Below are 27860 nucleotides of genomic sequence, written 5' to 3'. Positions count from 1 at the left end.
TTTGGCACGCAGACTTATTTTGTTAAATTGGAAGAATCCTAATGCTCCTCTTATAAGTCAGTGGGAAACCGATGTTTTATATTATTTGAAATTGGAAAAAATCAAATTTTCAGTTAGAGGATCTGTACAAAATTTTTTCAAAACATGGCAGGATATAATCAATATTATTTTAGAATAAGAGAAATAACTATTATTGCATTTAACTCCCTTCTCTTATTTATATAGATATTTACTTCTCCCCTTCTTTTGTCTAATGTTGCCTTATTAAAAAGTTTAAAGCAATTTTCCTTTAGCTAAGCTCTCCTTCTCAGGGGTGGGGTTTGATTTGTCTTCAAATTTGTTGGGTTATAAATTGATCTGTTTGTATGGAATGATTACAATGAAAATTAATAAAATAAAAATATTAATATAACATTTCGGGAAAGTAGTGGAAAGCAACCACAGAATACACTATAGCTCCATACACACAAAGCACTCAATTATTGAACTTAAAATTTTCCATCAAGCACATTTATCTCGATTAAAACTATCCAAAAATGTTTCCAGGGCAAGATTCAAACTGTGAACACTACAATCGAGCTCCAGCCTCTCTGGGACACTTGTTTTGGGCATGCACCAAATTAACATAATTTTGGATAAAAAATCTTTGAATGCCTATCAGAGAGCCTTGGTGTCACAATCACTCCTGACCCATTAACAGTTGCTTTCAGTATACTCCCAGATGGGCTTAAAGTGGAGAAAGACAAACAAATCGTAATTGCCTTTACCTCACTACAAGCATGTAGACTTATCTTGCTCAACTGGAAGAATCCCAAACCCCCACCTTTAAGTCAGTGGGAAACTGATGTCTATACTATCTGAAATTGGAAAAAATCACATTCTTAGTCAGGTGATCTGTTCAAAACTTTTTAAAAATACGGCAGGATCTAAGCAATAACATTTTAGAATAAGCTTCTATATCGGGGAAAAGGATACTCTTTCTTTTGGGTGTGGGTTGAATTTTGGTTTTGTTAACTTTGATTTGATTGTATGGATTGTTATTTTCTTTTCATTAAAATTGATAAAAATAAAAAAATGCCACCACTTTAAACTAATTTACAACTACCAGTTGTAAAATTAAAATGTTAAGGAATAAAATAAAAGTAGAGAAAATGCTAAATAAGTATATAGTAAACCATTTTAACACCAGCCCATCTTTTATCCTTTTTCTAAAAATGCTTGTCCAGTTCAAGGTCATATTGCACTCTTATCCTAGTAGTAGTATTATTAGTAGTATTACTAGTATTGTCACGTGTACAGAGTACAGTGAAATTCTTGCAACGTGTTGCTACACTCTGGTAACATGATGAACTGTATTTGGTAGCTGACTTCTGCTCTGACTAAAAAGTCACATTAATATAAATCAGAAAAAGTAATGGCTCAAGGACAGACCCCTGAGAGACTCCACTGATGACCTCACTCCATATGAAGTATTCTTATCAATAGTCTTTGTCTCCTGCCGGTTAACCAACTTGAGATCTAGTACTGTAGATTACCTCTGATCCCTAACGCTTCTAGTTTTAGAATTTAATCTTTGATGTGGGGCTATATCAGAGTCTTTTGGAAAGTGTAAGTAAATTATGTCATATGCCTTGTTTTTGTCAACTATCTCAGTTGACTGGTCAAAAAAAATCTAAATGATTGGTTTGGCAAGATTTTTGTAAACCCATGCTGGCTGTTAATTAGTATGCTATTTTCATATAGCTGCTTTTGTAATTAATTTTTTATTGTAGTTTCTATAACTTTGCATGTCACAGAAGTAAGGCTTATTAGTCTTTAATTATCAGGATCTTTTTGTTTCCATTCTTGAAGTGTCACTTGCAACCGTCTATTCCTCAGGTTCTTCTCCTTTGTCAAGTGACTGGTCAGATATTCCTCATAAGGGTTTACATTTATTTATTTGACTGGACAACGCTTTTATCCAAAGTGACTTACAACATTTGAGATACAATTGGTTACATTTCTTTTTGTTTTTTCCAAATGGAGCACAGACGGGTGAAGTGACTTGCACAGGGTCACACAGTATATTTGGTGGGGTTTGAACCCACAACCTCAGGTTTGAAATCCAAAGCCTTAACCACTGTTCCACTGCCTGCCTAAAGATTATGTCTTTAATTTCTTTCAATAAAATTGGTGTAATCCTGCCAGGTGCATGATTTATCTTTAGTCTTCAATATATCAAGGGCTTGAGGCACCTCTGACTCTTTTATTTTAAAAACTCTGAGCTTATTTTTACTTCTGCACGGGACATTCCATTTGTTTCTTCTTTTACAAATATTTGGGTGAAATATTTGTTCAGTTCATTTGTTATTTCCTCCTGCTTTTCAATGATTTTTCCTTTTGTGTCCTTGAAGGTTCTTAAATTCTACTTTATGGTCTCTTTACTAAAATAGTACTATAAAAATTGCTTGCTATTTGTTTTGGATTCACTAGAATTTTTTTTTCAGGTTCTCTTTTTATTGTTTAATTGCTTTTTTGATCCTTTGCTTTTGTATGCGATATTCCTCTGAGTCAGGATTATTTAGCTGTTTTTTAATTTTCTTGTACAGTGATCTTTTTAGTTTGGGATTAAGGACTTCAGGGACATCTCAAGCACCCAGATGGAGTATTTCAATAGGTGCATTCCTATCCCTAAGTTTGTGGTAACAGTTCCTGAATGGGGATTAAAAGCTCCTACTGATCAGTATTTTAATGACTTTGGAGTTGAGAGTGAAGTAAGAGGCAAACTGGAAGGAGAAAGAGAAGTCAGAGATGTTCTTGAAGAAGGTGTGGGAGGTAAAAAAGGAGAATAGTTTGTGCTTTGTTTGTGCATAATTGAACCAACAAATCCATGTGATACAAGTTATCTCATAATTATATAATAGGTAAACCCACACAGGGTATTCGGTTTTGTTATGTTTAATTATTTACAGAGCAAAGTAAACAGGGAAGACTTATGGAAGGATTTCCTTCCTATAGTGACTGTGCATCAGAAGTGGTGGTATGTAACACTAAGCACCTCTGGGAACTGTCCCAGTCTGCCTTCCTGATTACCCTCTACACAACAGGCTTCCATCATAATACAAGCACTTGCCATGTGGTGGAGGGAACAACCTCTTCAACTCAACATTTGCAAGATAAAAGAGCTGATGTTTGACTTCCAGTGTGCCAAAGAACCTCTGACACCAGTCACCATTCAGGTAGAGGATGTGGATGTGGTTTAGAGCTATGAGAACCATGGGGTTCACATAAACAGAAAACTGGACTGGTCTGACAACACAATAGCGATGTATAAGGATGGGCATAGCAGACTGTACTTCTTAAGAAGTGTAAGAAAGATCAAAGACAAGGAAAGAAGTGTTTGGGCACCCACAGGCAAACCTTGTATAATTGAAAAGAAATTGCAGTTTCACAAATGTGCTGCAAAAAATATCATCCTGACAGACATGAGTCTAACTACTGTCTGCTTCAATATGGTGGATCTTCTGCTAATGATGACTTCTTACAGAAAAAGGTGGGTCCAGGTGGACTGACACCGGAAGTGACGTCAAATTTGGTAAAGTTGTCAATCTTCTGGTCTACAGAGGGAGGAACTGGTGGTAGATTACCATTACCAGATCCCTTACGCTATCTCCAATGCGCACATATGTAACAGGAGACAAATGCTGGAAATTTAATATCACTCCATAGTAGTCAGTGTATTGTTCTATGCTGTGGCCTCCTGGGGATGCTCAAAAGTAGCACAATGCCTGAACAAACATATCAGGAAAGCCTGCTCCATCACAGGGCTAAGCCTGAACACATTGGCAGCTACTGTAGAAAAGAGGATGGTGGCAAAATTAGACGCCATCTTAAAAAATCCCCTCCAAGAGGTGCTGTCTTTGAGCACTTTTAGCCATAGGCTCATTCCACCATGGTGTGCTAAGAAACACCTCGTGGGGTGTTTTCTGCAACTGCTGTCAGGCAATTCAATGTTTCTTATGACATCTCAAACTAAATGCAGATACTATTTTAGTTCATTTCGCAATTTATGTGCAATATACATTATTTATTTATTTATGTATTTGATTGATTGTTTGATTGTATTTTTTTGTCCGGTGACTCTGTATCTTTGTTTTTATGTTTCTTCTTCAGTATGTATCTAAATTTCCCTTTGGGATTAAATATGTAAGTAATATAATTTAGTTTAATCTCCAATGGAGTATAGAAAGCAGGAATCATAATTCATTGATCCCAGGTGTTTTGGCTGATTCATAACTTTGAATCTGGATTCATGCTGACAAAATTAATCCAAATAAAAAAAACAATTTTTTTGGGTTCATTCATTTGTTTTAATCTTGTTGCTTTAGACTTACCTGGTGATTTTTTCCTAAAATTGTTATATAAAAAATCTTTCAGCTTATCTCCTTTATTTTTTGTGGTTTCTATATAGCTGGTTGTTTAATTAAAAGGGTCTTGTCTTATGCATTTTACAAATCATGCTTCTTTATTTTACATAGAATCTGACTCTACTAAACTGAAAAATTAACTTTTTACTAAAAGCTTAATTGTAAGTATATTTAAATAAAATCTAGGTATAATGGATATAAATGTGAAAATACTGGGGAAAATAGTGAATATAAAACTGCAAGGACTTTCAAATCATTAATAGCAGTAACATACTATTCACTGATTATTGATTATATTTATTGCTTTCTATATTACCAGTAGTTTTAAAGTTTTAAGATTGTTCAAAGAGGGTAAATGTTCTTCTTGTGAATAAAGTGCACTCTGTCATCATTCATTGCTGAAATCTACCTGAATGACAGCATTTTCAGTAAACATTCTAAATTCACACTAAATGGGTGTGTAGGCATGGCTGTCTATTTTATTCTTGTAGTTGCTCAGTCAGACTTGTTCTGTTATGGGTGGAGGCAGGTTATATGCCCTAACATATGTGGAAGGGTTAAACAGATGTCAGAGCTGTTATAACACACTGTTTGGCATCATATTTCTCAGAATTCCCAAATTAGCATTAAATTTTCATATAGTACCAATGTTCACTATTTAAACATGTACTGTAAGGTTATGTGCAAATGTTGCAAAAATTAAATTAGATGGTCAATATTTGATTTACAATTTGAGAGGTAATATATTTTATTTTCCATTTAATGATTTTCAGGAACTATGAAAGTAAGCACTACTAACCCAAAACACTGTTCAGAGGACCTCACTCAGGAGCACTGCTCAGGTGAGCTCATAGTTAACTATCTCCTAAGTCACACAGTGAGGTTAAATCTAAAATAAATTAATGACCCTGGGTTTCTGTTACAGAGCCTCTAGAATTGAGACTGGTTGGAGGAGCGAATAACTGTTCAGGGCGAATAGAAATAATGTATGGAGACACCTGGGGTACAGTCTGTGATGACGACTGGGACCTTAAGGATGTGAAGGTGGTCTGTCGACAGCTTCGCTGTGGAGAAGCTGTGAGTGCAGAACTGGAGTTTGGAGGTGGAAGTGGTGTCATCTGGCTAAACAAAGTGAAGTGCAGGGGAACTGAAGCTCACTTGTGGGACTGCCAACACGAACCCCTGGGAAAAAATGACTGTGTACACAAGGAGGATGCAGGAGTGAAGTGTACAGGTGAAGAAGAATGTGGTGTACATTATAATTACAGTAAATTTTTTTCCTATATTTACTGGACAGTCTCATAGCAGTGACACCGTTACACAAAAGCATGTTACAGTATAACAGAAATGTTCAAAACTATATTATTTGATGCAAGACATTTTTTTAAAAAAACAGTGCTAGAAAGGTCCATAATAGAAGATTAACTATTTTTAGAAGAGACTAAAAATTAATTTATTTTAGTTAAGAATTCAAAATTTGTAAACAAAGTGCAGAGAAACAATAGCAATAAAATAAAGAAGGATGGTCTATCTTTCTAATGCTCTGGCCAACTGAGCATATTCAAATGACTCTTGAAATCAGCACATAAACTAGTCATCATCATAGCCAATAATTTCTGACCATTCCCTTAAAGTTCATCCCTTCTGTGTTATTACAATTTGCATAGTCTTCAAGCAGTACCAAACAAGCCATTTTATATGACATTATTAGACTATAAATAGGCTGTAATGCTTTCTGTATGCAGGGAGTGAATCACACCTGTGTTTTTACAGTGCTATAAAAGGTGGCCTACATAAACTGACTAGCAAAATACCCGCGCTTCGCAGTGGCGAAGTACTGCTTTAAAATTTTTATTAAGAAGAAAACTAAACCTTTTTAAACTGAGGGAAAATATACCAATAATTATTTAGTTTGGAAGAAACGGATAGTATTATCATGATGTTCTCTGATCATAAGCCAGTATGAGTAGAAGTTTGCTGCAGAGTTGGTTTTCTTCATAGGTAACTTACTGGCAGCATGAACTTGAGGTATAGACACAGACTAGCCGTCTTCACCATAGCAGAACATGAGGGGATATTGAAGTGCATCATAGGATCTGTGGGTTTCCTTAATGTGTTGCAGTTTATTGTCTCTGCTTTTCAAGACAATATCCCTAATAATAATTAATAATTCTTTGCATTTATATAGCGCTTTTCTCATTACTCAAAGCGCTCAGCAATTGCAGGTTAAGGACCTTGCTGAAGGGCCCAACGGAGCAGAGTCCCTATTGGCATTTACGGGATTCGAACCGGCAACCTTCCGATTGCCAGTGCAGATCCCTAGCCTCAGAGCCACCACTCCGCCATCCCTATTCTCGAACGTTTGCCCAACGATGACAACACCAACTTGACGTACTGCGCCTTTGTGTGCATTTAATGTTTTTTTGTCTTCATCTGAAATACTGTCGATTGCGGAGTGGAAGTCTTGAATGTAAGTGTTACAATCATGCAGCATTTTTTGTAATTGCTGCTCCAGGGGTGTGTTAACTCCAGAAACATTAGTGCACCGCATTTGTGCTTCCTTTTCATCGTCCCCGACGAAATAAATTTGCAAAAATTTGTGTTCCTCAGTCGGCATAGGTAAAAGACTGCCAATCAAGCATAAAATTTCCCTCAACGATTTGGTTAGCACCAAATGACGTCATTTGAAATGCGCTGTTGTACTTTCGAATGTTGTTCAAGAAATGCTCACTTTGAGGATGTTCGCCATTTAACAAGCCCTCAAGAAGGTCAGGAAGCTTATGTAAAGGAGTGAGAGAAACTTTACCACCGTTACAGCACAAACCAGGAGACTCGCATTTCCACCTATGAGCTTGACAATACTCACAGTCAACATCCATGGATCCAATGTGTACTGTTTTGTCAGATTCATAAAGTATGTTTGGGTCGTATGCAAATCCACAATCAGCTTTTTTGAGCCAAACCTGTTGTTTTCGTATGAGCCGCTTTTCATTATTGGGATTGTACCTAGAAACAGAAGCTGTATTAACTTGAGGATTTGCCTGTGAATATTTAGCGGCAGCGTGTCTATGAACTTGTGGATTTGCATGCAAGTATTTAGCGCAAGCGTCTCTATGAACTTGTGGATTAGCCTGCGAGTATTTAGCGACAGCGTGTCTATTAACTTGTGGATTTTTCTGCGAGTATTTGGCGGCAGCATCACAAAGTTTTTTCCGTCTAGCTGCATCAGCAAATGTACCACGACATCTGACACGCGTCCTTTTTACTATTTTCTCACAGCTTGGATTGCTACTGTCATAATCGGTTTGAGTTTCATGATTTGTTTCAATTATGTTAGTATTTGCAGGACTTGTTGTGTTGAAGTGACATTTGGCATCTTTCAAGTGTTGTAAGCATACAACCGGTTTCATCAGTAACTTTGCATCCAGCTTTTGAGAGTTTAAACATTCATAAACATCAAAGTGTCCACTACTCAAATTGTCACCTGTGAATCTAAGATGTTTAAGAGGCATTGGCAGTTGTCCAAAGGTGTAAAATATTTGGCCATTTCGGTACACGACAACCAAACAATTCAGCGGCAGCCATCAACTCACATACAGAACCATAGGTGAAGGGCTTAAGCATTTCACTCTTATAGTGCTCCTGTGTAGTATAATTATCTCCTGTACCATCATCAGTCCACACCTTGAACCTGTCCCAGTCATTCAGTACAAAAGACACAGTGTTCCTCCGGATATCAAGAGCGAGCCTGATATGGCCATGCGATATGTAACACAGAGAATGGAAAAGGCAGGCACCATCTCCGGGCATGGAAACCACTCGGTAAGTGACAGTTCTTTGATCGATGGTGATCACCTCGATAGACATGTTAATGGGGGTACAGTTGGAACGATAAAGGAAATGGGTACCTGAACAATGTAAACTAAGTCTAAAATACCTAAACAATAACTATAATCATAATAAACGAACAATAAAACAGTGGAGAAGCCGTGGATTAAATAAAAAGGCTGTAGTTATCAGCAGGGAGACGTGAATACCGTGGCGAAGCAAGGAAGGGAATGAAGAGACCGGAGCGACAGACAGCCTTATATAGGCAGGCAGCCAACTACGTAGGAGGCGTGGGGATGGGGGACCCAACGCTGCCTCACACGGCAACCGAGCTGCCGGCTATGGATGTATATATGTATGTAAGTAGGATTCAGTTAGCGTTGGGAACCCGCGTACCAAATTTCTTGAAGATGGGCCCATAAGTAACAAAGACCGTTGGAAAGTTCAATATGGCGGCCGACAGTGGCGTCATACCACTGAAATAAGTACGTACATCAGTTTCGGTTAGTGCAGGGAAGCCGTCTACCAAATTTCGTGAAGATGGTGCCATAAATAAGAAAGTTTAACATGGCGGACGTTGTCGACCGTTATGATCATTATGCATAGAATTTTGAAATGAAACCTGCTTAACTTTTTAAAGTAAGCTGTAAGGAATGAGTCTGCCAAATTTCAGCCTTCTACCTACACGGGAAGTTGGAGAATTAGTGATGAGTGAGTCAGTGAGGGCTTTGCCTTTTATTAGTATAGATGAAAAAACAAAAAAGTATTCAGTCCAAATATGAAGTATTGACCCTCTTAAAAGGAAACTAAAATATATACATCATATTCCTTACTTTTGAGGTTTAATAAGCATATCGTGGCAGCACACATTATCATAACAGCTTGATGACATGAATTATTATTTAGCGTGGTTGGCTTAATTTCCCTTCTTGATTAAGGACGTCATCATTCTGCACTTTCTCAAAGATATTGTGTATGCATGGATCAGAGTTGCTGTAAATATACACAAGTTTTCTTGTGAAGTTTTCTTTTAGTCTTTGAGTGGGAATTTGTGTATGCAAGTGTTATAAGATGGGAAACTATTCCCAAAAACTGACGCTAAGGTGCAACAGACAAGAATTTGCATGACTAGAATATTGCTAGACAGTGTTCTTTCTTAAAAAATGCTGAAAAGTCTAAAAGTGTTTTTACTCACAGGTTAACTGTGGACCATTCACATAACTTATTTTTTTCTTTAGGATTTGCACAGGATATCAAGGCTCCAAAAGGTCAGGCAAACATTTGTAAACTCACTTTTGTTCTTTGTTTTTTATCATGTTACTGTCATGTCTGTTGGAATAGCAGGATGTAGTTAGTGTGTCTCACTTCTTTTTATTTGACTCTTTTGAACAGAAGTCCCCAACATCAAGGCATTCAAAGAGCAACCCATCCTTGTGATTGTCTGTATTGTACTTGGAGCTCTTCTCTTCCTCATATTAGTCCTGCTGGTTGGGCAGCTTCAAAGAAATAGAACTTTAAAGAAAGGTAACTATAAAAAGTATAAAATAAACAAGAACTTTGGCAAAATGTAGTACAACAGCAAAGCAAATAAACAGGAACACAATAAAAAAAAAAAGAGTACAAAACACACAACAATGAATGTCCAAATAGCACAAACAAAAGAGCAAAAATTACTAAGAACAACCAAAAAACTCATGAAACATGACAGAGTGTGACTTTTCTAAAATGAGGAGAATGGCTAAGAGTTTACAAATTGAGCAGGCTACCTTATAGTGTGGTGTGCAATGGCCACCAGGACTATACTTGCATGACGTTACATGCTAGGAAAGTGATTACATTCATAGAGTCATGTCGCCACACTTCATGACATCTTAACGTGACAACCATCTTTGTCAAGTCAAGTCAATTTATTTATAAAGCACATTTAAAACAACAGAAGTTGACAAAAGTGCTATACAGCTTCCATAAATACACAAATACATATATAGATAAAAATAATTACATCAAAAACAGATTAAATAAATAGCATAAACAGAATAAGTAATAGTATAAACAAAATAAAAAGTTTAAAAAGCTAAGGTAAATAGAAAAGCTTTTAGATGATATTTAAAAGTAACCAAAGTTGGTGCTGACCTAATACAAAAAGGTAGACTCTTCCAAAGCTTAGGGGCAGCTACTACAAAACCATAGTGCCCCCCTAAGCTTCAGTCTAGATTTCAGCACAACCAATAACTTCTGGTTAGAAGACCTCAATGACCATGAAGGAGAATAAGGGTGTAAGAGGTCAATAAGATAAAATGGGGCTAAACCATTCAATGACTTAAAAACACAGACTGCTCAAGAGAGGCAATAAGGATAGAATGATCAACTGTATCAGATGCTACATTTAGATCTAAAAGCAACAGGACAGCCGTATCCTAAAGTCATTTATTTAATTAGATAATTTAGAACCCTTAAAAGTTCAGACTCTGCACTGTGGTGTGACTTATAACCAGACTGAAATACTTCAAAAATGCCATTCTCATTTAAAAAGGTTTGCAGCTGTAGAAAGACAACCTTCTCCAGAATTACTGAAAGAAATGGTAACTTGGATTGATATTTGGTCTCTGGAACACTTCAAAAAGCAAAACGTAATGAGAATAAATGACAAAAGCACAAAGCATGTTCTTTTCCAGCTATGGCTATCTGACATGAAGTAACTGCTATCCTTAAAGATCATGACTGGTCACCTGTGTCATTTCCAAAACACCCAATAAGTTCAGACAACTGCAGGACTCAAATGAATGTGACAACTCTAGTAATACAGTACAAGTAATTCTGAACAAGTACAAGTAATTCTGAACCACTAAACTTTTGTAATGGTCGTTTGACAAATTTTGTACAGGGGAACCAGTGAGTGTTGCCTTATATCTCCTTACAGGAATGGCCATGGATGAACTTCTTCCCATCAATAACGCAGTTTATGAGGAAATTGAGTACAAGCTGGCCAGACAGGGAACTTATGGAGCAGCCAGGAAAGGTAAGATGGAACATAGTAAACATATTACATGACCATGTGAGACTAGAGAATTTCCCATTTACAAAACACTGCACAATCTTTTCAATGATATGTGTCACAAGGTATTCTCTTCATAGGTTCTTCTTTAGTGGCTGTTGATTCAACCACTGATATCAATAGTAGAAGCTGATGTTACAGATCTTTCTTTCTAAGTAAGGGTGCACACAAGGGGCAATGTTAGAAAAATACACTAATTTCAGGAATTTATTCTTGGAAGCTGTTTTACGTTCTACAGTAAACAACACAATTTCTGCACCATTCAAATGCAATAATATTTTTGCAATTAAATACACTTGAAATTGCTATGGGAGACTGAAAATGGCAATAATACTCTTCTAATCATACATGTTCAGAATCTGTTTTATTCATTATACTGTACAATCTTAAGATAGTTGTAGGCTATTGTCTATCCCTTTAATGCTGGGTCCAAGGCAGGACCCAGCAATTCTGCTGAGATAACTTCCATTTCCCAAATAAGCCTTTAAAGGACTAATCTAGTCTGCTAAATTTATGGAGATGTGAATGACTTGTCATAATTACTAAGAAAATTTATCAAAAAATGGACTTTGCTTCTTACTCTCAGGAAGCTTTTTGTCTGATGAGCTACCATATGACTATGAGGACATTGAAGATGACTATCAAGATCACATTCTAGGTAAATACTGACAACTGCAGTTTGTGTCTTTATTGGTCATTTGTTTTGAAATCACTGTAACAAAACTTTTGATTTTCTCAGGTAGGAAACTGGCTTCTTTGGAAACGGATAGCCCTGGCTACTATGATGATACTACAATAGAACAAATTGAAAACCTTCCAGGTACTGCACAGTGTGTTCTTACAGAAACATAGGAAAGTAAAAGGCATTCAGTACAATTTAGTTTAAAGCATTAAAGAAAACACTTAAGATTTCACTTCTGAAATATTTAATCTAGGCAAAGATTTTTCTTAAACTAGAGTGGATTTTTATTTTTCTTTTGACATTTGTCAAACTGAAACTACTCAGAATAACCTAATCATATACCTTAATATACCCAGTAACTCTTCTTCTGAGGTAATGTGTCAAAAGATGAAAGAAGCAGCCTTAACATTATTATTTATGTGCTGCCGTTCATCAAATCAAGCTTAGAAAATAATATGAAAATGAATATGCAACTGAAGTAAAACAATATGCTTATCAGTCTTTAAAATGTATACAACTACAGTACATCATAAACAGGAAGACAAAAAGGCCCAGAAATATAAGAAATATAAACCAAATGGAAGAATAGTCTCCAGGACAAATAATGGGCAAATAGCGCACCCCTAATCAGTAAGTTAATTAAAACTCTGCTTTCTCTATGTACTGCACACACAGGTTTTCAGGTTTGGAACCCTGTGCATCCAGTGGAATGGCTTACCCCCGTGCACCTTTCTAAAATATACAGTACTTGTTCTTTCTACCACTTTCCTGATTCTCTGGGTCTGTCTTGTGACTCCAGCCTTCCACTTGCGAGTTGAGCCTCCTCCACAAGTGGTGAGTGACTCCAGACTCATCTGTGCTCTGGACACAAGAGGCCACTAAATTATACTTCTGGAATCACTTCTATAATCACACTGGTCTCACATTTGCACCAAGGACAACAGCTTACAATTTCATTACTCCTGTTGTCCCTTCTTGGGTCTCGAAGGCAGCCATTTTGCTGCCTGCTTTATTAGACAAAAAGCCTGACCTCATCTTCTATTTTACCTGCTCCCTGCTATCCAGGGAAAACATTACATTGTTATACCTATTGCTCCTCTGGGACATGTAGCAAACACATAACACCCATCCTCTAGTTGCACAAACATCTACATGTTCTTTGTCTGTTTTGGAATCTTTATTTGTGTCTTTATGTTGTCCCATGTCATTCTTGTTATGCACTTTCACAAAAGCATGCTGGATCACAGAGGCAGAAACAAAATCTAATTTCTTTCAGTAAAAGATTTTAAAGCATGTAAAACATGAAAGCAAACAGATAAACAACAATCACCCAATGCAATCCTTGTCATAAGTGCTCATTAAGAATATATTTGATCAAATTTAATTATTCGGTAAATAAGTACTGTATTAGTTTTTTTTTTTTATTGTTTTTCTCTTCAGAAAACATTTCCCATGATGAGCTGCTCTACAGTTATGATGATGTCGAGAAACCTTTAGAAAACTCCACAGTAGGTATGCATATGTGCCAGTATATACATCCATATATTTGACTGGTTGGAAGTTAAGTGAAGGTTAGTTAGAACAATAATTACAATTAGATTCATTAAGTTTCAATCTGACATTTGTTGGTGAGCAGGATGACAATTTGTACCTTACCAACAGTAAATTAAATTGATAGGTTTAGGAATTGTTTTTAGTTATCTAGAAAAGGGTTTGGCTTATTGAACGTGCAAACAATCTGGGGGGTATAAAGAGGTTCTTTTCAAGGAGCACACAGAAGTCAGTATGCAGAGAGCTTTTTAACAGTCAGTGAAGGCTTGTTCTACAGCTTTGAGACAGTAAGGAGTAAATCTATAACAGGAGTCATAAATTAGAAGTAGAATTTTGAAGTGGATCCTAGCAGTAATGGAAATTCAATGGCTGGAGCAGCTCAGAGGTGTGCTGAGAAACAAAAAGCAGCAGCATTATAGATGAGTTTAAAATGTTCAATTGCTGTTAACTGGAGCCACACCAGCTGGGAGAGCAAAGGAAACAAAAGTTGAGGGACACAGGTCATGAAGAAGGAATGAATGTTGTAGATGCCGTGAAAGAAAAAGAGACAGGACTGGACTAATGACAATAGTCATTAAAGGTCACAGTAAGGCTACTGACCCCAAGTGAAGGGGACAGCTGGACATTGTCTATAAAAACATGAACAAGGACACCAATGGAGGTAAGAAGAAAGCAGGTACAAGTGTTCAGCTTGGAGATTTTCAGTTGAAGACGATGCAGTACTCAGGGCGGCTTAGCTGCCAGTGAATATGAACATCCAGTATTGCTTTTGAGTGAATATTTATTTCTGGGAAGTACATCTGAGAATTTTCAGGGAACAAAAATTAATATGTACATTTTATCTTTTCTGAAAAATTCTGAATGTATAATATATTTGTTACTGTTATAATGTTTATTATTTTTAAACAAAAATGACAACTATGGAAAAAGAAATAAATGGGTCCAAATGCAGAGGTTCATCTCAGTGTGTATGGCTGCATATGTATTGTAGAGTCACCATTATTAACTAATTACCAGAGTGGTTGTTTTTTTAACCTGGTACTCAACTTTTCTTCACATTTGCTATTTTGGTAAGTATAAATTGTATGACTGACTGTGGATTTAAGTATGCCCTGTAATGTAATAGCATCCCATTTATTGCTGGCTATATAATCTGGCCAAGAAATGCATGTGACTCTAAGGTGAACAGACTAAACAAAGAAGATGGATGGACTTTTTAATATTACATTTTTAGTTATTTTTTGAGCCTCCTTCTACATTTGCTTTCACAGATTCTCATGCTGCTGTGCAGTACCCGTTACCTCCAGAATACGATGACATTGAGGATGAGGCTGTTGGAGAACAATCGCCCTAACTCTAGACTGTGGTCAGCCTTTAATAGTGTGATGAATATGTCTACAACTTTATTGAAACAATGCCAAATTATATGTTACTAATGTAATTTTTTTAAGTCTTTGTATTAGGAAATATTTTTGTTGTCATAAGGATGTAGAAGCAGAGACTGGGTTTTAGAGACCTTTTACTTTCATGTGCCTCTGTTTAGGCAAAATTTCAGTTTAAAACATTTTAAACAGAAATTTAATATGAAAAAAAATCACTTTTAAATTTACTATATAATAGAAAAGATAATTTTTTCTGTAACCTTTCTTACTCCTTTCATTTTTCCTCATTGCTAATTGGGGCAGTTGTTTCATTAAGTGGATGCTGTGTATGTCTACTGCCAATTTTACAATTTACTTTCAGACTCAAAACAAAACATGACTGCCTCTCGACCTCCTGAAGTTCCATTTCCACAAAGTACACTGAATTCATTTCGAGAACTGTCTGGGGCAAAACTGTAACACCCTTCTATTTTTTTAAAAAACACCCCAGCTGCTGTGGTGGTCCACTTCATGTCCCTTACTCCTGAAACATATCGTAATAGGCAGACCCACTTATTAACTTTAATGTGTTCAGTTGATGCCACTCTTTGTTGTTTTCTAATATACTTCATGTTTATTAAACAATTAAACAATTCATCTCCTTTTATACTTTTTTTCTAATTACATCACCTTATCTAATACATCACATCATCTGACTCTTAATATGCAGAACTTTATTATATCCTTCAATCAACTAAAGCTATCATGTCGAATATCCTATTATTCTGAATACTGCTTTGTTAAGAGGGGTGTTTAATGGAATTTCCCATTGATCTTAGCACTGCTTCATAGGAGGGGTGTTCCCATCAGTTTATCCCCACTTTCTGGAGGGTGTTTGTTACTCATTTACCTCATTCATTCCTTGGAAAATTATGTTCGTGTCTTCTCCGAGATGAGGCAGAGACCTCTTATGCTTTCAGCTTTAAATTACATTTAGTTAACCCTTGAGTTACATTTTCCTTATGTTTAATATTTCATTCTGTTATAACTTTGTATATATAGACTTGTAATAGATTGTAAAAGATTATTCTATAGTAAAGAAAAATTCCATAATTTAAAAAGGCCAGCAGGCTTCTAGATGGCACTGTATTTTGGTTGGTGTATTTTTGAGGAATGAAATTGGTAAACTTAATAAACATTATTTTAACGTTTATTTTGTAGATTAACTCATTTTGGAATTTTTTACTTTATCTATGACAAAGGAGAATTTCTTAATGACATTTCTGTTATGGAAGACATTGATTTTCAGAGATGAGTGCTGGTAAATTACAATACTTTATCACATAAATTTTGATTTATTTGTTTTTCAAAAAGTCAGACAATTTGTTATAAATAGGCTAGGTTTGTGGCTGATCAACACCAACAGGGCAATGGGCCAGATGGAATATCAGATAGGCTCCTGAAGTCCTGCTTCAGGCAGTCCTTTCCAGTTTTTCATTTGTTTTTTAACTGGTCCCTGAGCTGTGTACATGAGATGTGGTATCTATCAGTCATTATCTCAGTTCTTAAGGTTTCCAGATTGGAATGACTATAGGCCAGTGGAATTTACTTACATTCCAAATGAAATTCTTTGAACATTTGGTGAAAACAATTTGAACAACAAAGGCTAAGTCCTTCCAGGATAACCACCAATTTGCTTACTGTGCAAAAGCAAGTGTAGAAGATGCTCTGCTGGTTACTTTACATCATATCTGCTCTTTTCTTGATAAGCCTGGTTTCTATGTCAGCACTATTTCAAGATTTTTCTTCAGCGTTCAGTACCAAAAAAACTTCATGTACTAACTGAGAAATTGAATAGTATGAATGTGGGACGCCTGGAAGGACCAGAAGAGGGATTACGCCTCATCTGGACCACGAGAGGGCAGCTGCCCTGGTTGGTATGGGGACCACGGGAACAGAGCATGGAAGCTCAACCGTATAGGGGCCCATGGTCACCACCAGGGGGCACCCAGATGCCTGAGAAGCCCTGGACTTCAGCACTTCCGCCACACCTGGAGGTGCTGGGGGAAAGAATACCAGGGACACCCGGAGGGCTTCCAGGTGCTCAGCCAGGCACTTCCGCCACACCAGGAAGTGCCAGTGGAAGTTCATCGGGAGGCACCTGGAGCACATCGGGTTAAAATAAAAGGGGCCGCCTCCCTCCATTTGTTAGCTGGAGTCAGGTGGAAGAGGAAGAAGCCTGGAGGAGAGGAGTGAAGGCGGTCAGAAGAAGAGGCATTGGAGAGAGAGAGGCCAGGACTAAGGGTGATTGGTGCGGGAGCACTGGGTTGTGCGTGGTACTTTTGGAACTGTAAATATGAATAAACATGTGTTGGAGCTTGAACCATCGGTGTCTGCCTGTCTGTGTCCGGGCTGTTCCCCACAATATATATATATATTGGCATACATACAATTATCATATTTCTGTAATTCTTGAGTTTATCAATACAGTGATCCCTCGCTATATCGCGCTTCGCCTTTCGCGGCTTCACTCCATCGCGGATTTTATATGTAAGCATATTTAAATATATATCGCGGATTTTTTGCTGGTTCGCGGATTTCTGCGGACAATGGGTCTTTTAATTTCTGGTACATGCTTCCTCAGTTGGTTTGCCCAGTTGATTTCATACAAGGGACGCTATTGGCAGATGGCTGAGAAGCTACCCAACTTACTTTTCTCTGTCTCTCTTGCGCTGACTTTCTCTGATCCTGACGTAGGGGGATTGAGCAGGGAGGCTGTTCGCACACCTAGACAATACGGACGCTCGTCTAAAAATGCTGAAAGATTATCTTCACGTTGCTATCTTTTGTGCAGCTGCTTCCTGAAACGACATGCTGCACGGTGCTTCGCATACTTAAAAGCTCGAAGGGCACGTATTGATTTTTGACTGAAAAACAAACTCTGTCTCTCTCTATCTCTCTCTCTCTCTCTCTGTCCCTGCTCCTGACGGAGGGGGTGTGAGCTGCCGCCTTCAACAGCTTTGTGCCGCGGTGCTTCGCATATTTAAGCCAAACAGCCCTATTGATTTGTTTGCTAGAGATTGTTTTCTCTATCTATGTGACATTCTGTGCTCCTGACACGCACTCCTTTGAAGAGGAAGATATGTTTGCATTCTTTTAATTGTGAGACAGAACTGTCATCTCTGTCTTGTCATGGAGCACAGTTTAAACTTTTGAAAAAGAGACAAATGTTTGGTTGCAGTGTTTGAATAACGTTCCTGTCTCTCTACAACCTCCTGTGTTTCTGCGCAAATCTGTGACCCAAGCATGACAATATAAAAATAATCATATAAACATATGGTTTCTACTTCGCGGATTTTCTTATTTCACCGGTGGCTCTGGAACGCAACCCCCGCGATGGAGGAGGGATTACTGTAATATGTATTATTTTGTTTCTTAAAACAAGTGTGCTTCAGTTACCTTGATATAAGGCTAACAGCTGGAGACCCAATTTCTACATCACAAAAAGGTAAGGTAAATAAAGCAGGAGCCTTACCGAATTACTTAATTACCGGCATTGCTGAAGGCAGAACTGATAATTAATTATTTGAGTGAAATTTCCCCTCCCTTCCTATTTATGACTGTCTCTAGGTGGGCAAGTTAAAATATTTTTTAATCATCCTTCAGTTTAGAGTTTGTCATACACTGCAAAAAACTTAGCTAAGAAATAAGATATAAACACTTAATTTCAGGAGAAAATGACTTAATGTTAGTGAAATTATCTGTCCATGCAGCAAGATAATTTTACTAGCCAAGACACCTTAAAATAAGTTAGTTCCAGTCTAGAAATAAGAAAGCTGATAGGTGTTCAAAGGTTTGAAATATGTAGAAAATGCAGTTTTTATAACAAATTACTTGAGATTAGACTTTCTAAAGTGGAAATGCACTGAATATTAGAAAATAATTTTGAATTCAGTTGTTTTGCATTCTTAATTTTAGCACACTGAAAAATGAAGGCCAAGGAACAAAAGAATAAATCACTAATATAAGTGGAAAATTCTTAATACCAGTGGAGAATGAAAGTCTTGTTACATGAAACAAGTTAGCTCATCTTGAAATAGGTAGTCCAATATTTAATCTCAGAGCATATATCTTAAAACAGGAAAATTATTTTACAAAAATCACAGAATAAGAAAAAAAAATATGATTATTAAGAAATACATGCTTGAAATAATCAAAATTATATGCCAATGGGGCGAGATATATTGACTTGGATTTTTAAAAAATCCTGAAATTAGTTAACATCAACACATACTAAGCTATATTTGCATGATATATACAACACATTTCAGTCCACCTACAAAAGAATAAGGTAAAAGTAGCACAGTGCTCCCATTTTAGGATGGCCTTCATTTCAAATTGAAGCCAAATATTTTAGCAGAGGTTTGAATTAAGAATTCATTGCTACATTCAAGACACATAATTAAGATATAATTTCCTGATATATGTTGGCTTCCTGAATACATAAAATAACTTACAATAAAGACATAATCATTAGCACTGCTCTTTATTTAAGTTTTACATCAGCACTACTGCTGTGTTTACAATACGGAAACAGAGAAAAACATAAGCACATGAAAATCAGTTGACACAGGAAGATTACCTTGAATATAACACAAAAGTCATATCCATATCATTATTGTACATTGTAGTTCAGAACTGTCTCATCTTGTCACAACTCACAGTCAGAAATGCATAACATAAACTTGCAAAATTTTAAGTGGTAACTTTGCCAAAAAACAGGACAAAGAAAGTACAACCTAACATGTTAAAATCCACAAAAAATCTAATTATTTATAATTAATTTATCTAATTGATTTTCAAATATTATGGTAATTATATACAGTACATCATAGATATGCATTTCCTGTTCTACATTTGGCTCACACAATTTTTCTTCTAGCATATTTGTATTTTCCCTTCAAATTATTTGGAATGTATGTACAATTTCTGTTAATGGTTTCTAAATCACACTTTACCTAATTTACAGTTACACTTAACCAATCATTTTGCTTCAAAATGTATCAAGTTAATTATGTTGGCCAGGCTTAAGTAGTGTCTCAGTGATTACTGACCAATAAACTGTTTCCATTCAGCTAAGGCTTTCCTGTATGACGCAGTTACATCCTTCTCATGAATTGTGTCCAGTAATATTTCAGTTTCAATTGCAGAGAGGACAGCGGCAATGCACTTAGGATATGTTAAATGTAGTGCATAATAATATGCCATAAGGTACATGATACCTTCCTGCAACATTTCTTGAGGGAAAGTTGTCACAGGCTCACTTCCAATAGCCAGCATGCAGTTATCTTGGTCCACAATAAAGGCAGGGCTAGACAGTGGTCTTTGCTGTAGAAAGGCATCAGGATTCTTGGAGGTCTTCAAGACAAACTAAAACCAACAAAGAAAACAGGCTGAATGTATTTTATCCTCTGCAGTCCTATACAGATTTATTATACATTTACCTATTTATAATACTAAATTAATGTGCTAATTTTAACAGAAGCAGTTATACACAACTTGTAATTGAAATAGCAAAGAAATCACTAAAAATTGAAGATTGTTATATTCTGTTGAACCCTTTTATTCAAATGGGTTAATGTATAATGTCATTCCTGTAGCTAACATTAAAAACAACCCTGAAAATTGCTGCCAGTCACAGATGGATAGAATTGCAGGAACTGTTTTTATTTTTCCTTTAAACAATGTAAAAATGCAAAGTTATACCTTAAGGACATGAACTAATGCCTCATGTTTTGTTTCACAACTTTTTTTGGGGTAGAGAAAGTGAAGGAAACATGGATGGCAGAGCTCTAAACATGGCGATGGCATTTTTCACTAATGAAAAAAAAATGAAGAAAAGAACATAATTCTTATTAAATATCTTTCATATTATGTTCTAATATAACTCAAACATTCTCCTTTTAATGAAAACAACAACATACAGCAAGCTTTAAATGAAGAATGATTTATAACAAAAATTATATGATGTCTGGTATTATTTTTACCTACTAATATACTAGAACATGAATGAACAATTGAAATTAACCTTACATAGATCATATTTAAAGTTTTAAGTATTCTTTAAAATATTCCTGCATTATTTTTTACCTAATAAAGGATAGTGTCAGTTTATTATTCTGTTGTATCTTAAATAGATGCTTGATAAAACTATTTACAATGCGAATAAATGGCTTTTTAAAAACATAAAGGCAAAAATTTATTTCAGAATAACACAGTACAACTTTCTAATACAATGAAGAAAAGGGAAACTGGAATTCACAGATCAACAGTTACTGGCAAAGAGAGCAGCAATAATATTTTGCATGAAAATTTCTCAAAGTTTGGCTTACTATAATATGACTTGGTCTTTATGGAAAAAATGGCATAAAAAAGTGCAACCCTTTGAGCATCAACTGCAAAATATTATAACTTTAAACAACTTCAATTTGACTTTCATTTAGGCCTATCATGCTGCAACACTGAGTAAAGTGCATAACTAACTATAAAATGAGTTTGAATAAAATATGCATGACAAATTTTACCCTCATCGTGCATATTTGGAGGCTTCAGGATCTTCTTCATTACACCATAGAACTGTGTTTTTCCATAAAAACTGGTCCCATCTGCTCTTAACTTCTGTGATGCAGTTAAGATTATTCCAACAAAGAATACAACACATTTCATCCATTACCTATAAAATAAGCACACTCTCCAAAGTTAGCACATATTTTGTTTTAAGAAACCATTTTCAAAAATAATTCAGTCAAATGTCTGTGTTTTATGTACTTACATGATCCAGTTCTTTAAAGCATGGGTAAGCCTCCCATAGAATCTATAAATGACCTCTGTGTATTAAGTTCATGATCAAGGAGCTGGGTAACTGCAAATTTATTTGGCTTTGGCTTCTTGTAACGGTCCTGTAGTGTTTTGCAGTGCCTGGCCTGTATTTAGTGGCTGTCAACTATTGTGTCAACAGCTGCAAAAACATATAAATGAAAAATCAAATCAGTTGTGTTTTCTAAACAGTCTGAACTAAGATGGGATTTGACCATCTCTATTGTGCACTTACCAGATTCTTTCTCTGCTGTAACTTCTTGGGTACGACTAAAATGTGACATGTTAACAAGCGTCACTGAAGCAATAGAATTCCCCGATGATGCAGTGGAATCGGCCTCGCCTGAATTCTTGACTTCAGCAGCATCAGGCTTGTCGAGACATCTCTTTATTTATTTGAGGCATACAGCCCTGTTGCTTCTGAGGTGTGTGGATATTTTGTAGCCCTTTCAGGAGTTGTTTAAACACAGGTTCCTGTAATGACATTACACTTTTTTAAAAAGTGTGCAAGTGAATACAAGGTGTGACTGCTCAGTCTAAAACCCCTATAAAAACTAGTTACTTACACTCACCCATGAATTTTGATCTTCAGCTGCACATAGCTTTGGATAATACTTGATTATACGTTTTGCCATTGAAGAAACCTCATGTTTGAAGGTATATCGGTCTTCACTTGTTGTTGTCCTCATTATGGGCACTATGTTGGTCACTGTATTTCTAATTAATCTACAGCGCAGATCCTTTGAAAGAATACAATGCACCTCTTTCCCTATGTGCTGCAGTTCAAAGTAATGTTTTCTGACCTGCTCCAACTCACTGTCACTATGAAGTATGTATTTGGGGCTTAGTAGTTGAAAGATTTTAGAGAGGCTGGTTTCTTTTAAAAGTGACACTTCTGACATAAAAGTTGCTTCAGGAGTCTTTAATCTCAACAAAAAGAACAAAGCAAAAGTGATAATAACTACATTGTTTGCTCAACAATGTTTCTTAAAAAAATGTAAATAATGCTGACCTCTTGATGTACTGCTGGCCATGAAGTTTTGTTTCGAAGGAAATGTTCAGATCTTCACGTGAAAGAGTCCCTAGAAGATCTTCTGTAACGTTTGCAACTTGAAAGCAACAGAGAAGACCAGTAATTCATTCATATTTGGATGTCATCTGCACAATTACCATCAGTCATTTCCAACTCAGGTTTTAGGCTTTAAGTGCTAAATTTACAACTTTTGATAAGCTGACAACGTTTAAACTTTCTGTCCATGAAGACTAATGAACCACTCACTTTCTTTTCCTCTTATTTGCTATTTTTAATAATTAGAGCATATGGAATTTCAAGACCATGATTCTTTTCTTCCATCTGTCTTGTTTACATTTTTCAGTATTTTTAACTTCAGTGTTTTCTTTAACAAGTTTTCTTTTCTCATATTGTGACTATAACGTTTTGGCTGTACTCTGGCTGTTCACTAATCCATTGTGTAGTTAGACTGGATTTGATGAAAGACTGACTGATTTGTCCATTTTCTTATCAGTACAATATGACTTACTTGGACTTAGTTCCTCCCATGCCAGGTGGTACATTGGGTGCTAAGAGATCGCCAACGAATTCGGTTAGCAGCAGCGGCTTCAGCTTCATCCCATGATATGTCTAAAGCGCGTAGGTCTTCGTTGAAAGAACGCTGCCATGTTTGTTTTGGGCGGCCACGCTTTCGTGTGCCATGGGCGGGCGTCCAGCTCATAGTGATCTTTGGAAGGCGATGTATCGGTTGCTGGAGGATGTGGCCAGCAAATTGAAAGTGGCATCCACTACAGTGCTCGCTAGAGGTTGGGTAGCTGTTCGTTGAAGGATTTCGTCATTGCTGATGTGGTCCTGGTAGGGGACCTTCAGTATTCGCCATAGGCAGCGTTGCTGAAACACGTTCAGGTGTCTCATGATCGCTGCAGATGACTTCCAAGTTTCGCTCGCATATATCGCCATAGGGATGATGGTCGTGTTTAGCAGTCATATCTTCGTTGGCAGTGTAATGGCGTTGGATCACCATATTGGTCCCAGTTGTCGCATTACTGATGACACTTTCCCAATATGGCAGACTCCATCGATGTCTGTCCCCCCCCATCAGGCGCCACGGTGCTGCCAAGATAGGTGAAGTGGTCGACTTCTTCAAGCTGTTGTTGGCCGTTTGCACGGGCATAGCCGATGCACATGACCTTGCTCTTGGCCTCACTAATAAAGAGCCCGATTTTTGCCGCCTCACGTTGTAGAGTTCAGTGAGATCACGGAGGGATTGTTGGGTGGGGCCAAGTAGAGCAAAATCATCCACAAAGTCTACATCTGCTATTCGTCTCCCATCGCGGCCCTGAAGGCCATGGTGGGCGTGTCCAAGGACGTGGCACATGACGAAGTCAAGTGCCAGCAGGAATAGAAATGGCGAAATGATGGCGCATGCCCGTGTCGATCCGTAAGGCCTCGGAGATGCCATAGTCCGTACGTACGTAGCAGCTCGATTCAAGGTATATATTTCGTAAGATGTTGACGAACTCCACTGGGATGCCATAGACTCCGGCGATTTTCCATAGAGTCTCGCAGTGAATACTGTCGAATGCCTTAGTAAAGTCGGTAAAGTTTATTGACAGTTTTTGCTGCAATTCGGTACTTTGTTCGATGATTGTCCGTAGGACAAAGATTTGTTCGGAGCAGGATCTCCTGTTGCATAACCCTGCTTGTTCCTCGCGGAGTAGGTGGTCAACAGCTTGACGTAGGTATCGGAGCAGGATGGGGCACAGCATTTTGCCTGGGATGGAGAGGAGGGTAATTCCACGCCAGTTGTTGCAGTCGGCGAGATTCCCTTTCTTTGGAATTTTTACGATGACCCCTTTTCTCCAGTCTTCTGGAACGGTCGCTGTTTCCCAGAACCTGTTAAGGAGAGATGTAAGACGGTCTATAAGTGGTTGTCCTCCGTGTTTTAACATTTCGGGAGCGATTTCATCCATGCCGGGTGCGCGACCAGTCTTGAGTATTTCACACTCACAGGAAGTCTGTTGTCAGATGAGCTGCCCTATGACTATGAGGATATCGAGGATAGTGAGAATGAACATATCTCAGGTAGTGGAAAATATTTTGAGAATCTAACAACTGAACTGTGATATGGTCTTTGGTAGTAAAATGTTGTGTTGCTGTACTCTGTACTCTGTTTTTACCTACATTTTTATTACTCTTTAATATTGTTTTTTTGTATCAGTATGCTGCTGCTGGAGTATGTGAATTTTCCCTTGGGATTAATAAAGTATCTATCTATCTATCTATCTATCTATCTATCTATCTATCTATCTATCTATCTATCTATCTATCTATCTATCTATCTATCTATCTATCTATCTATCTATCTATCTATCTATGTACTCATTTGTATTCTTTTTAGGCTAACCACTGACATCTTTGAAAGATGCAGCGGCAGAGTATTATGATGATACCGATGCAAATTTCCAAAAATCAGATGGTTTTCCAGATATTTTATTTAACATAAATACATTTTTATAATGCATACTTTGAGGTAATAATTAAATTACCTATTCTTTGTAAGAAAACTTACATTAAGAATATGAGCTGTGACATTCTTTTAATGAGTTAGCTCCATGAGTGTGTGACAAATATAATATTTTCATTATCAAAAAAGTGTTACATCAGGAATTGTGAACGTGTATGAGCTGTTTAATACTGAGGTGGATATTCATTCTAGGCAATAAAACCTTATATTTTAAAACATTACAACAACAAATAAAGCATAGCAGGGATTGCAGAGAGAATTGTATAGACTAACAGATAATGGTGAAATAAAAAAATAAATTAAAAATTAAAGGAAAATAATATTTTATACCAGGTGTATTTGTGTTAAAAGATAGGTTAATTGAGTGACATTGTCAAACTGAACCAAAATATGTTCTTCAGCAAATTCTCAGGTCAGTACCCAAAAACTTGATTATAGTATGTCTTTCCTATTAAATCAGGTAGATATTTTTACAGTGTCACTTTTTTGTATTGAGTAAACAGCCAGGAATTTCTCTTTAAGTCCCATGCAGATCTAAAAACAAATTCAGTGGAGTATTGGGTACTGCTGCTGTATCTCACCCTGAAAGCTCCTACTTTAAGTTATGGCTGACCCACTGTTTGTGTAGTACACTATTTGCACATTATAAATTTATGAGGTCAGTATTCTCCACTTGTCTGCCTAGGCTGGGAATTGCTGCTCTGGTCTAAAGGTCTTAAGGGTTAGGCTGATTGCTGTCTGTTTTAAAATGGGCTTTGGTTACATGTTATTCTCTTATAAGCAGGTTTAAAATCTATATGTGTAAAGGGTTCTTAACATTATGAAAACAATGGTTTACTAAAATATTGTTGCAAAACCAAACAATAGTGAAAGAAGTGGTTTCAAAGTATTCATGGCATTGAAGTTGCTGTTATAACTTTTTCAATTTGATCTTAGTTTAAAAAAAATATAAACATTTAAGGACATGGCATCATGCTACAGTTTTAAAGTTTAATGTAAGTAAACATATTGCTAAGGCTTGATTCTGAAACACATCCCAAATGCAAGACTTCATGAAGCAGTGGAGAGCCCATCAAAGCATTAAGAGAGAGAACATACGAAAAATAGGAATAAGAATTGAGCACCGTTTCAGATCAGTTCCTGGGAGGCCTTATAGCTACACAAATTTCCCAATAAGTATTTCCTTTTAGGGCTTTAGACCAGAAATAAAACTCTGGAGGACTGGCTACAGGTCAGTGTAACTGGTCTGTGATATTCACAAATGGATGTAGGACAAAGACATCAGCTCCAGTCGTACATTAGGGTTTCTGTTGTCTTTTTTGGAGCACTTTGAATTCTCACATTTGTCATCCCTCTTTTGTGTTTTTAATTTTGAAAATGAACAAATCACTTTTGAAAGAGTGGAGTAAAGGGCTTAGAATCACTCCTATATTACAGTATAAACTATCTACAGCAGCACAGCTTTAATGTGATATTTATTGAAGACTCAAAAATGGACAGATGTTGGATTGTACTTGAGTGTGTCCTCTGCAGTTTTGTATCCTGTTTTGGAATTAAAATGAATGGATGTTTATAAACTTTGTTGTAAACTTTGCACATCTTTTGTTTTTGTTACAGAGGAGTGAAAATAGTTTTTTTAACTAATTTTAGCTAATTGCAGGAGGTGTCTTATTAGATAAATAAATAATAAATAATAAAAGTAAATATGGTTGTTTTTCACTTAACATACTCATACTGAAAATCATATAAATGAGAATGAAAATGAGAGCAGTGTAAACAAGGCTACTATTAATGAGTTGTATTATCTGTACTGATTGTCAGCTCTCTTTTTTCTTTGGCTATCAGCTTCAGACTGTCCACTTGTGAGTATTTTTCCAATAATGATGTTCCAGTACTTCTGAAGCTATTAGGAATTTACATTTTTTATTTATAATGCATGTATCACAGACAGTTGTACCTTGTACATTCAATTCAGTGCAACCTGTCTGTTAGTTGAATTTATGCCACGTTTTTTTCACAGATAACATTGCTCCTGATGAAGTGCCTTACAACTACGATGATGTTGATGAATACGTGGATCACCCAAGAGCAGGTACAGCAGTACATAATCCATCCATCCATCCATTTTCCAACCCGCTGAATCCGAACACAGGGTCACGGGGGTCTGCTGGAGCCAATCCCAGCCAACACAGGGCACAAGGCAGGGAACCAATCCCAGGCAGGGTGCCAGCCCACCGCAGGACACACACAAACACACCCACACACCAAGCAGTACATAATGTAAAAAAATAATTGCAACAGTTCCAGGATGTTTTTAGTTAGTCATTAACCTGGTAGTGCTATGAAAGCAGCTTTAACTATTTTAAAAAGCAAGAATCATAAACCAGGTGAGTTTTAAGTACTATCCAGGAATCTGTTTCTGACTGTAAACACACGGCTCTAAAAATTAGACTATATAAATGTCCATTAAAAAATTAGCACACCTAAACCTAAAGCATTTGATTCTACAGTAAATATTTGTGATTATTGGCAGATGTACATTATATAATATATACCTTCCAT

At 36.7% G+C, this 27860-nt stretch overlaps 1 protein-coding gene across 1 annotated transcript in view; it reads left to right on the top strand.

Moving 5' to 3' along the window:
• LOC114642267 (antigen WC1.1-like) overlaps nucleotides 1-27860 on the top strand; it is a 186647-nt gene that overhangs the window by 51013 nt on the left and 107774 nt on the right. Inside the window, exons 9-20 of the mRNA XM_051935686.1 lie at nucleotides 2601-2814; nucleotides 5180-5248; nucleotides 5332-5640; nucleotides 9473-9502; nucleotides 9627-9758; nucleotides 11155-11253; nucleotides 11876-11947; nucleotides 12029-12109; nucleotides 13412-13483; nucleotides 14794-14869; nucleotides 24732-24856; nucleotides 27319-27390. Coding sequence (XP_051791646.1) covers nucleotides 2601-2814; nucleotides 5180-5248; nucleotides 5332-5640; nucleotides 9473-9502; nucleotides 9627-9758; nucleotides 11155-11253; nucleotides 11876-11947; nucleotides 12029-12109; nucleotides 13412-13483; nucleotides 14794-14869; nucleotides 24732-24856; nucleotides 27319-27390 — 1351 coding nt within the window. The remainder of the gene's footprint in view (nucleotides 1-2600; nucleotides 2815-5179; nucleotides 5249-5331; nucleotides 5641-9472; nucleotides 9503-9626; nucleotides 9759-11154; nucleotides 11254-11875; nucleotides 11948-12028; nucleotides 12110-13411; nucleotides 13484-14793; nucleotides 14870-24731; nucleotides 24857-27318; nucleotides 27391-27860) is intronic.

The sequence above is a fragment of the Erpetoichthys calabaricus genome, chromosome 1, assembly GCF_900747795.2.
Source record: "Erpetoichthys calabaricus chromosome 1, fErpCal1.3, whole genome shotgun sequence".
NCBI classification, from domain to species: Eukaryota; Metazoa; Chordata; class Cladistia; order Polypteriformes; family Polypteridae; genus Erpetoichthys; species Erpetoichthys calabaricus.
Note: the sequence above shows the minus strand (reverse complement) of the source record. Positions and strands in the feature narration are given on the sequence as shown.